The sequence below is a fragment of the Semicossyphus pulcher genome, unplaced genomic scaffold, assembly GCF_022749685.1.
Source record: "Semicossyphus pulcher isolate SPU_LCO1_2020_fin unplaced genomic scaffold, fSemPul1.0.p SCAF_12, whole genome shotgun sequence".
NCBI lineage: Eukaryota > Metazoa > Chordata > Actinopteri > Labriformes > Labridae > Semicossyphus > Semicossyphus pulcher.
In genome coordinates this window covers 11164845-11175805 of record NW_027211626.1, presented here as the reverse complement: position 1 = coordinate 11175805, position 10961 = coordinate 11164845, and the positions used below count along the sequence as shown (strand labels likewise).

The 10961-nt window shown below is 39.3% G+C and overlaps 2 protein-coding genes across 2 annotated transcripts; both read right to left on the bottom strand.

The window, feature by feature from the left end:
• Positions 1-4905: 4905 nt before the first annotated feature.
• tex36 (testis expressed 36) lies at positions 4906-5789 on the bottom strand. The gene is made up of 4 exons (XM_069658062.1): positions 5739-5789; positions 5508-5648; positions 5304-5378; positions 4906-5208 (listed from the first exon to the last, which is right to left on the bottom strand). Exons 1-4 carry the CDS (start codon positions 5787-5789, stop codon positions 4906-4908), a joined length of 570 nt encoding a protein of 189 aa, XP_069514163.1.
• Positions 5790-6639: 850 nt separating this feature from the next.
• LOC138588799 (autophagy-related protein 16-1) lies at positions 6640-10569 on the bottom strand. The gene is made up of 6 exons (XM_069659050.1): positions 10482-10569; positions 10365-10390; positions 9611-9684; positions 8692-8943; positions 8479-8603; positions 6640-6713 (listed from the first exon to the last, which is right to left on the bottom strand). Exons 1-6 carry the CDS (start codon positions 10567-10569, stop codon positions 6640-6642), a joined length of 639 nt encoding a protein of 212 aa, XP_069515151.1.
• Positions 10570-10961: the final 392 nt, after the last annotated feature.

The window sequence follows — 10961 nt, the reverse complement described above, 5'->3', positions numbered from 1 at the left end:
ACGGTATGTAATGGAGCAGAGATCTTTACGTTATACATTCACATCTTAAAACAAGACACATCGCTAAACCAATGGAAATTGAATTAAGGAAAAGTGTCACTTTGTCTCTTCCAATTAGAGAGCGATGTAAAGTTTGATTAACTTCGCATGTTGATATATTTTTCATCAGCGTCCTGAATTTACAACCCCCATTTAGTCAAATAAGAATGACAGCATAAATAAGCAGATTATGTAGGATGTGTGGTCCAGCTCCTGATCTGCAAATTGGAATAGATTTATCTCCTTTACCTAATGAGATTAAAATGCTCTGATGCTCTGGTTATGAAGGATGAGACTAGATGACACTAAGAGGTGGAGCTTCTTAAGTAGTGATGAAATACTTGGTAATCTTGTACAAATGTGGCGAGCCGAGCTGAGCCACAGTTTGAGAGCGAAACTAAGATGTGTGCTCCTGAGAGGAGGCTAGAAGTGTCCGTTCTTGTCATCTCAGGATTGATGCAAATATAACAAAACACAAGGTTAGGAATCCATAAGGCAGATATCTAATTAAACATACTAAAGGCAGAGGAAATGAATGGAACCAATCAATCTTTTTGTTACTCCTATTTAGCGCAATGCTATTTAATCACAGCTACAACAGCTTTGCTTTCAAACTGACACCGTCTGGATTGCAATTTTCTTCATATAAACTCTGAATGCTAAATCCATCCATCCTTGTATAAACTATTTTCTCGTTCTCTCTCGGGTGGGATACTTGAACAGACTGCTGCTTGTAGGTCTTTGTTTAGAAGCAGCCTAATGTAATTATACTCGCCACCTACACACAAATTAGCATGCAAACTGTGTCGGAGGTTTGAAAAACACTGGGAGGAATGTGATTTAGAGCAAGGATAGGTCTGATCTTCTGAGGCAGTGTCTCTGCAGTGTACTGCTCGCTCAATGCCACGATGCCAGGCCGACTGACATGGCAGCCCGAGCGGCTCAAAACTACTCCATTTAGACACACATGTGCAGGGAAAAAGCACACAAATACACACCCACAGAGCTGCGTGTAGCTGAGCTTTAGCATGGGAGCTCTTATCTCCACTGAACAAACTCCTCGAGTGATGGGGAATGTTCTCAGGATGTTATCTTGTCCTCTGTGGAAATGAGATAGCCAGGCACCTTTATCACCACGCTCAGACTCTGGAGGGCCACTGACCATTACTGGAACAAGGACCACTAGTCTGCCAGGGGACACTAAGCAACTGGCTGCCAGGGAGGTGTAAGTACTGCAGGTGGAATGACTGACAGGAGATTGGACAGAGTCTAACAGTATTAACCCAGCTAGGTCTTGAAGGCAGTTTGGACTCTAGAGTTGTTCTTTAGAGAGGATGCCTAATATTTAAACAAGATAAAATACTTAACATGAGGAGAAGTCATGCTGTGAGCCTTGACGCCTTATTAGAAAGCATATAAGCAGAGAGGGGGAAAAAAACACTGAATAAAACGGTGGAATTAGTTATAATTGGCAAAAGAATAAACAGAAAGAAAAAATAAACGTCGAGATATATATTTTAACCGCAGCATCTCCATGGCAACTCTGTTTTCAAGTCACAGCTTTAATGAATAGGTAATGGACTAAATGCAAGATGCACAACTTCATAACGTCAGAACAGATGCCAAAGCTGACAAGAGGGAAAAAAAACAGGTAGATTTTGTTTGACTAACAGTGTGTTTTCTGTTCACATAACAGAGTGTGTCAAAACAGCACAGCAGCCTTTTTGAAAGGAGAACACACACACACACACACCATCAAACACAAGCACATACAATGTACCAGCACAACACAAATCTTCCTTCTGTTGCTGTCATTTTGACTGTCTGGCAAATCCACCTCTTGTTTTCAAAGCATTTTTTTCCCTCTAACAGGTGCAAAACCTCTCAACACAACACATCAAAGAGACACATGCACCTGCGAATAAATCACAGCAAATGGTAAGAATCCAGACTAGGGGCCTCCTAACACCAAAGAGGTAGGATTCAAAGTGTCTGATTTAATATTCATGAAGTGCAGGGCTTTGGTGGTTGAATGCTTGTTTACTGAGATGTGTCTTTTGTCCTTGGGAGAAGGTTTGATACTCCACCAAGTGACTCGATTTACATATGCTTGTGGTTTTACCTCTACATGATATATCACACATATCTCACTTTACATGGCGCATAAAATACATACAGAGCAATGATTGACGCTCTATTTCAATATGCTTCCCTATGGTTCTCGCTCCCCTGTGAGGTATTAAAAGCTGCGCTGCTATTCTGACAGATCTAATGCGACTTGGTGATTGTGAAGTGTTAGTGGCTTACGTGCGGAGTTGTTGTTCAAGTCGTGGCGAATCCAAAGGAAATTGTAGTCTGCAAACTGCAACCACAGGGACAGAGGTGGCAGACAACCGGTCCAGACCAGACAGAACCAACTGTCAAACACAAGCACAGGTGTTTTTTATTAATAAACACCTCCCTTCAACTTGTCAACACCACTGCACCTCTTTTTTAAAAAGTCTTTTACATTTATTTTGGTCCCCCCTCCCCAAAAAACCCACTTAAATTGTTTAGTTAGACAGAGCTGGTAACATGTTTGTTTACACATGCTTTTTTTCAATCTCATCAAAGGTATGGTCATTACAAACCCGTCCCCCCTGCAGCTTGGTGTCAGTCGTGCACCTGCAGGCAGCAATGTGTGAGATAATCTAAGTGAAATCACAAAGGGCAGCCGTTCCAGATGGATGTCTCACAGCTTTCTCGTCTTGCTTTATAAAAACAGTGAGATGTACGTCACCTTTTAAAAGTGAAACAAACTCCTACAAGGTTAGCGCTCTATGTGGATCAGCTAATTACTACAGCTGAAAGAAAGCTTGTGAGAAAAACCCATCTCCCCGGTGGGTACTTAAGGAAGAAAGCAGCTGGTCAGAACGTACTCTGGAGAAATCATCAGCTATTGGAGAGTGGTTGGGGATACTCTTCTCTTAAGTGCCTTTCTCTGAGCAGTGTTCTCTTGTTATTCGCTCCCACGCTTTGTCCTCTCTTGTACAGGCAGCACACACACATATCCACCCCTGTCATCCCCAGGGGTGAAACATATCCATGCAATATGACTCAAATCTAGCTTAATTTATTTCACATGCTCCAGTTTAATGTTAAAAGACATTTAATAAATAGATAGCTGGATTCTTCATCTAATTACGTCCCACTACATTTTTTCCAGAACATGCACATTACAACCTGGTTTTAAATTTCTAATACAACTTGGCAATTGGGCAACTCAGTGAATCATTAGGCGAAGTGGTAACTCATGCAGACCTGCTGCCCTCTGCTGGCAAAACTTTGAACTACCAATAGGCCTCACAGTGCGCCTACACTCTTGATATCAATAAAATCCCAACGATTCATGGTTGATTTTAGATGCTTCCATTACTTAGTACTTTACTGGTTATATTTTCTCACCTAAGAAAAGCCGCAGCATGGTGAACCCCTGTTTTTAAAAAAAAAGTACACTATTAATAACGTCACTTCCTGCACTCGTGATTAATGGTCTTAACATGCAATTTTTGACATATTAACATTGTGCTCAATCTACATTATAATAAGTAAAATGTGATATTGACTCCTCCAAAGTGCACCCGGCCATGCTACTGTGGGACACAATTAAAGGGGAGGCGTTAATAAGTCACCTCGTGAAAAAGTGAATAAACTTGTAAGAAGTCAAAACATTTGCCTCAAAGAATGTCACTTGAAGTCAGCGTAATCTGAACACTAAAAGATAGAAAAATTACATTTTTAGGGTTTTAAATGAGCAAGATGTAAGCTTACCACAACTCTGTGGTAAACAAAACTGTGGCCTGCTGCCCATCTCTGCTTGGCCGAGGCTGCTTAGCTGCTACTAGCATAACGGCTACTAGCATAACAACTAATAGCATAACGGCTACTAGCAAACCACTATCTGCGACCGTTGACAGTTAGTTGTGGGTAATTAAGGTACCAGGATGAAGGAAGCCGAATGTGTGGACTGAAATGTGTCTCATTTATTTCTGCACTGGTGCTGATACTTTTATAAAGTTGTCCATTTTGAGTCTTAAAATTTCACATAAGTGCAGTACTAAATCAGTGGAGTACTTTTTATGTAGTTGTTTTCCTTTTTTTGTACAAATGCCAGACTTTTACAAATGTATTTTGGGTGTCATGGAACTATTTCAGGACAACTACGTAACTAGACTACTTTACATAGAACATTTTACTCCTACAACTAGTGTGTATTTTACTAGAAATGTTTAAAAAAAAAAAAAAACCATTATGATCTATGAGATTTTAGAACATCAGTTTGAAAGATCAGCATTTATCAGACAGGTAGGCCTACTGTCTAACAGAAGACCATGCCTGCATTATGGGAAATATAAAAGCAGTGCTTTTGGAGTTTGACATACACTGTTTTTTTCTTTAATAAACTGTCTTTTGTGAGTCCCCTTACTCGATAAGTGTATTGCCCAATAACTTAGTAGTTTGATTACACTTAACCTAAATTAAAATGATGTATAAATGATGTGCATAAATGTATATCAAAATACAATTGAATACAACTTAATTATATGTCTCAAAATTGCATCCTCGAGCACACTTCGTAGTTGGCAAGATGATAAAGGGGATCTAATTTTACATTAGAACATTAAATGGATATAAATAGTCTGCTTTAAAGTGTAATTAGGGTTGTTGTGTAATAAAGTCTGGATTAACAGCTCTCAAAATACTCAAAACAGAATTCTCAAAACAAGACAAAATCATATACGTTTCTAATTTAGTCCTTTATTTCCCTCCAGAAAGTTCACTTGTCCCTTTTTGTGCTATGTCCTCTAAATGATACCATCTAGAGCATTAAGTGTTCGTTGCTCCCAGCACTTGCAGAGTCTCTGAGGGGATAGAGTCGTGTCTTCCAAACCACATGAACTTCTCCCCTGCTTGTGCCAAAGCTGCCTCTGCAGACTTCTGCTTGTGGTTTCGTGGGAACCGTCTGGTGCCGATTGGACTATAATCAGCCTGCTTCACCATAAAGTCAGTCTTGTAGACTGTGATCTTCCTCTCAGTCCCTTCAGTGCTGCTGTCAGCTCCATCATGGCACAGGCAGAAGTGGGAGTTGTTCTGTCTGAGATCATCTGGACACCTTCTGCGTCCCACACCCTGGAGTATACAAGGATGACACAGACAAGAGGTGATGCAGTAGATGTGATGAATCTTAAGATTTCCTAAAACACTGAATTTCTCTTCATACTCACATGAGTGAAAACAGAGATGTTGTCTTTTAACGCATGCTTGTTATCATGGCCTGAGTATGGAAACTCTCTGGATTCCTGTAAAGAAGACAGGACAGTACAGTCTAGCTTAGAAATAAAATACAGTCTTTCAAAGCCCTGGGCTATGACTTCACAGTGAAAAAACAGGTCATGCCGAACACTATATTATCTACTGTGCATACTCACCTCCTGAGTTTTCCATTTAGGAAAGCGCTCCAAGTTCAAAGCCTGAGGCAGCGATGATTTAACCTGACTCAGCATGATCCCAGTGCTTGTACAAGTCTCTCTATTCCTTGGCTCACTCTCTGGTAGAGCTGGATGAGCAAACTGAGAAGAAAAAGGAAGAAAAAGCGTATTACAAAGCCAGGTTTAAAAGCTGTGATTTGTAATAATTTGATAATGTGATTCATTTCTTACCCATTTGCCATCATTGCTCATTGAAGAGCATCGCTTTCCACCTTTTACCATAGTGATACAGTTCACTGAGTGGTTTTACAAGTACACAACACACACTGTGAAACTTAACAACTACAGCTAACACTGGTGACTATGGAAACATGCAGTAAACAAACAGCCTGAAATGTGAGATGGGGAACTAGAATTCAGACTGTTAAAGAAAAACAGTGACTTAAACTACTTATCAAATAAAAGCACAAAAAAAAACATGTTTTGTTTCACATGTATTTACTGCAAGTTATTATACAGAATGTGGACTTTGTGTTTGCTTATTTACTTGGAGCTATAATCCTAAAAATTGTTGGTTAGTAGCTCTGCAGTTCAGCAACAAAATACAGATTTAGAGCCAAAATACCATTAAATTGCTCTTCTCCCACCTGTTTTGTCAATTGTTTGAACATTACAAACAAGGAGAGCATCTTTGTTTTCAATTTTAAAATGTTTTTTCCACATTTAGTAGAAATTTACTTACAAACAAAATTACTTTATGAGCGACTTTATTTTTCACAGCACATAATATAGAAAGACAATTAAACTACTTATCTACATAACCACTTTTATCTGTCTTGGATATAATCACAATCATTGTTTCCCCCATTATAATAAGAAGTGTTAACTATCAAAGAAAAATTTGTTTTAAGGTAAACTTTTACAGATTATTCAAACATTTTAAATATACTTTCTGAACTAGGATGTAAAATAATTCACATTCATTTCTTTGCAAACAAACAGTCAGACTCCCTACTTGGTCATCATTCTGTCGAATCATATGAGCAATTAGTTTTTTAACTACCAGCACCGGGGAAATGGACAGAGAGGTAATCCTTGTGCTAAAAGCCGATTTCCCACTCCCGAGGGAATATCAGACTCGTGTCACAGTTGGAACATGGTTGCTGTCCGATTGTGCCCGCTTCATCTCTGTTGTATTATTGATCCCTGAGGACAAGAGGAGCATACAAATAGGTTGTAATACATGCTTAAGGTTACAGTCAACACACAGCTAAAAGGGTTACAATCCCTTCCTGTAACACAATACTACTTTGGTTTTTGACAGGAGATTAAGCCAGGTTCTTAGAAACCTTATTCAAACTGCAATCAAAATAATTTTGTCTCTAAAAAGGGATGACTACCAAACAATGCTTTTGTAAATGTTACTGAAATTGATCAGCACAGTGTTGAAAGTAGTTAGCACTAGCTCCAAAAGTAGCTAGAAGTTGTCAGATAGCGTCATACATTAATTTGCATACTGGTGACGTCACTGTGAGGCTGTGAGACCAGCCCTGCCCGCCCCTGACTGCCTGCGCAGTGTTGCTGTGCACGGGACGAGGAGAGAGGCGAGAGAGCAACTCAGAGCTGTTGACAGAGGACGGTGAACTGTGATTACTTTGTGGTGCATACATGGGAATGAATTACAATTTAATATATTTCACTGGTCTGAAAAAGTCACTAAATTTGTCGCTAGTCGCTTTTGAGAAAAAAAGTTGCCGAATCTAGCAAGAAAGTCGCTAAGTTGGCAACACTGGATCAGCAGCATCAAGTATTAAAATCTTTGAATAGAGACGTTAGCCAATGGACTGACGACCGACTTTGGCATTAGTCCTCAAGTTTGGCTTTTCTGTAGTAGCCATGTTGGATCTCTGGAGATGGGTTATCAAAGCAGAACAATCCGTGTTCGAAGGCTGGCACATAAGCTAGTTAACCATCATGTTTCACACCAATGAGATTCTATTTGTGGTGGTAGCTGACCAAAGTTTTTTATTTATCAGATAAAGAAGCTAAGGACTTTGTGGAACCTAGCAGACTTGCAGCTACCTCAGTCACGTCACCATATGGAAAGCTATTGTTGGGTGAATCGCACGAACCAACAACAATCCTGACTGCTAAGCACAAATACATATTGCAGACACCAATGCCTGCTAATTAATGCTAAAATGTCAAGAAAATTATACTAGAAGTTCAATCAACAAAAATAAAAAATAGAGCACATACTTCTTGGACGGCCTGTAAGTACACTAAACCACACAGAAAGGCATAACTTTTAACCTTAATATAATTTTAACAGGTGAGTTTTATAAAAATTCACAACCCATACCGCTGTCATGAATAGAGAAATTAGCAGTATAGACCCAATTCGCTTTACGTACCACGCCGTAAACATGTTTAATCCTACTGTTAAATTGTGCATTTTAATATGGGGCCTAATGGGGATTGACTCGCTTTTGTAGCCAGCCTCAAGTGGCCACTCGAGGAACTGCTGTTTTGGGAACTTGCACGTTGGCTACATTTCTTAGCCCTGGAGATAGCCACTTGGTCAAAAGTCAAGGGCACTGTGAATGAAAAACCCTCAGCAATGCCTGGACAGAGCTACATTAAATCTGATGTATTTTTAATTTTTTCACAGTTCTGCTGATGGCTATAAACTGCAGCTTGACTGGTTGTAATTTGAGTTTGATGAAGTCTTAATGAGCCTTCATCAGTGCTATAAGTGCTTGGTTGATTACGATTGCAATTCACAGTTAAAAAGCCCTTTTGTCTTGATCTTATCAACAAGATGTTTATTTAGGATGGCTTGATGAAGGCTATTGGTTCCTACAAGGGTTTGTGGTTCCAGTATTAAAGGGAAGTAATGGTATTAAAGTAACAGGCAGCTATTTGTTTGCACCTACTGCATTATGCATTGATATTTTGAAGAGATGCTTACAGTGAATGGCTGCAGGAGGCATTTCTGTTGGACCACTCCAAGAATTCATCACTACTGGAACATACTCTTTTCCAATTTCGATATGAAGTTTCTTCTTCTTCAACCGTTTTGCCAAACGCTGCCACCTAGTGAAACAAATTAATCACCAATAGCTTACCAATTCTGTGTTTATGTTATCATTCAAAGCAGAGATCGCACTTTCACTTCTCTTACCTTTCCTGTGTGGCGTTGTACTTATTCAACCGGTCCGCCTCCACCCTCTTCTCCTCCATCCAGCGTTGTAAGAGTTCGTCTTTCTCCCTCTGAGCCTGTACCAACGCTTTCTTAAGTCCTCTCACTTCTGCGTGCAGATCCGTCAACTCTTTGGATTGGCACTCTATGGTGTGCTCTAATTCTGACAGGGCCGCCCTTTGGGTGTTACTTCTTCTCGCCAGAGTGAGAGCCTCTTGTCGGTAGAGGGACACACTGAAAAAAACAAAGATAATACTGGCAAACTTTTGGATGTTGGACTTTAGGTTAAAGTTATTTCAAAGATACTGAAGAAAGCCATTTTATTTCTTCATGAAGTTGATTCCCATTATTCAACAGTTGCTACAAGTGCAGAATCTGATATGTGAATCTGATTATGATTGAACCATATTAATTGTCACAGAGTAGCACTTCTAGATGGATGTGTCATTCTATATTTAGTCGTTTGTTCCTTACAAGCCCTAAGGAACCATATTAACCAAATTGTATTTACTTTATGACATACACATGGAGATTATGTGTTTGTTTACTTTGAAAATAACTTTGCTATATCACAAAATATATGCTGATTTAAATGCCTTGTAAGTGGGTTTATATAAGGCACTGTGTGACAACTATTGGATTGGAAAAGGAGGCAGAATCTTCACTTCATTTGAATATAAAGCAAGGTCTTTCCTTGCTAATCTTTCCTTGACCCACTTCCTGACTGAAAAAATGCAATACTCTCAAGACAGTATTTTTATGGTAAATGAAAGCAAATGGTAAACAAAAAAATAATCAGGCTAAATCCAGCCTACTTTTGAGAAAAATAGAGCCCCAATTATTTTATATAGGCCTAACTCCCAGTCAGTTTTGTCAGAAGATGCAGGGAGGCATACTTTACCGTGCCTGTCTGTACTGCAGTTCAGACTCTTTTAGATACAAGACGCTGGTCAGGTCGGAGACGGTCTGAGACAGCTGGGGAGACAAAAAGTAAAGGATGAATGGACAGTAATGATGATTTTACAAGGTTAATGGCACCAATCTGTTGATGCAGAGGTTTTCAAAGTGGGAGAAAGTGTCAGGGGAGGCTCAGTGAATGGACGGGAATCAAATATTAGTTATTGTTTTAGTTATGTTTTGGGGGGTTTTACTGTTTTTACAAGTTTCTTAAAATCAGAAACAAATTATTAGCTTACAACAGATCTTTTCTAGATGTTTGGTAAAGTTTGAAGTTGTGTCCAACTGCAGTAGCTAACTTGGTTCATTGTTTGAGTTTCAAAGGCCTCAAATAATCATAATCCTTTAAGCGTGCAAGAATTGGGTGAAAACAAGCAAGTAAACTAGGTGGCGTCTATTCTTGTATTCAGTTGTTTGTGTAGCCTAGATGTTGCGGCTTCTAGCTCAGTGATGGCTCTTATCATGTTTATCGCTGGGTTTGTCCTTAATTGACGCACCTTTTCTTGCAAGTGTTCGCTCTCTCTCAGTTGGAGTTGAAGGAGTCTGCTGTCTTTCCCAACTTCAACTGCACCTCGTCCTAAACTGTAAATCAAAGCCAGTGTACAAATTTAAAAATAAAAAAAGGCATGGTCACATCTTAAGGTTTGCTGAAATTCTAACCTCTTACAAAGGACATCATCCAAAATTTCTTTGCGAACTTCGAAACGCTCTTCCAGCTGAGATACTGCAAGAAAGAAAGCAGACAAGTGTACTCAGGCTGGAACAGTGAACGCACCATCATTGCAGAGACTGAGATATATAAACATTTATCTTACAGCATGTGAAAACGCCGGCGTACGGGATTTTCTCAATTTTGTCTCTCTGTTGCAGGCTTGTGCGCACGTGATTCCTCCAGCTTGACATTGTAGTAGGCTAATCACTGATTCGTTTCGCCTTAATGCTATCCAATATGTCCAAAGCCGCCGGCGTGAGTTATCGGTTTCCCGCTCGCACTTGTTTTTAGTCGAAGATGAAATTATTGTTAAAATGATGCCATGCGCAAAATAATTAGCAGCCCGTAACAAAGTTTCACAACTCCTCCCTGTTCAGTCAGTCAGCTGCTTTACATTCCCTTGCTGCAAATACCTCCGGCTATGATCCTGCCCTTCTATGCCCTAAAGGCGCCCCCTATTTTTTTCATAAAATTGTTTTTGTATCATATAATATACTTAATAATATAATTATACTATTAATAATTACAATATATTATTATAATTATAACATTATAATATAATATAATTAATTACTTTTGATAC

Excerpts from the sequence above, each read along its gene's own strand:
- LOC138588799 (XM_069659050.1), bottom strand. The coding sequence starts at position 10,569 with ATGTCAAGCTGGAGGAATCACGTGCGCACAAGCCTGCAACAGAGAGAC. Across the intron at positions 10,391-10,481 it reads CGCCGGCGTTTTCACATGCT|TATCTCAGCTGGAAGAGCGT; the intron begins GTAAGATAAATG and ends TCTTTCTTGCAG. Across the intron at positions 8,604-8,691 it reads TACAACGCCACACAGGAAAG|GTGGCAGCGTTTGGCAAAAC; the intron begins GTAAGAGAAGTG and ends TTGTTTCACTAG.
- tex36 (XM_069658062.1), bottom strand. The coding sequence starts at position 5,789 with ATGGTAAAAGGTGGAAAGCGATGCTCTTCAATGAGCAATGATGGCAAA. Across the intron at positions 5,649-5,738 it reads TGAGCAATGATGGCAAATGG|TTTGCTCATCCAGCTCTACC; the intron begins GTAAGAAATGAA and ends TTTTCTTCTCAG. Across the intron at positions 5,379-5,507 it reads CTAAATGGAAAACTCAGGAG|GAATCCAGAGAGTTTCCATA; the intron begins GTGAGTATGCAC and ends TCTTCTTTACAG.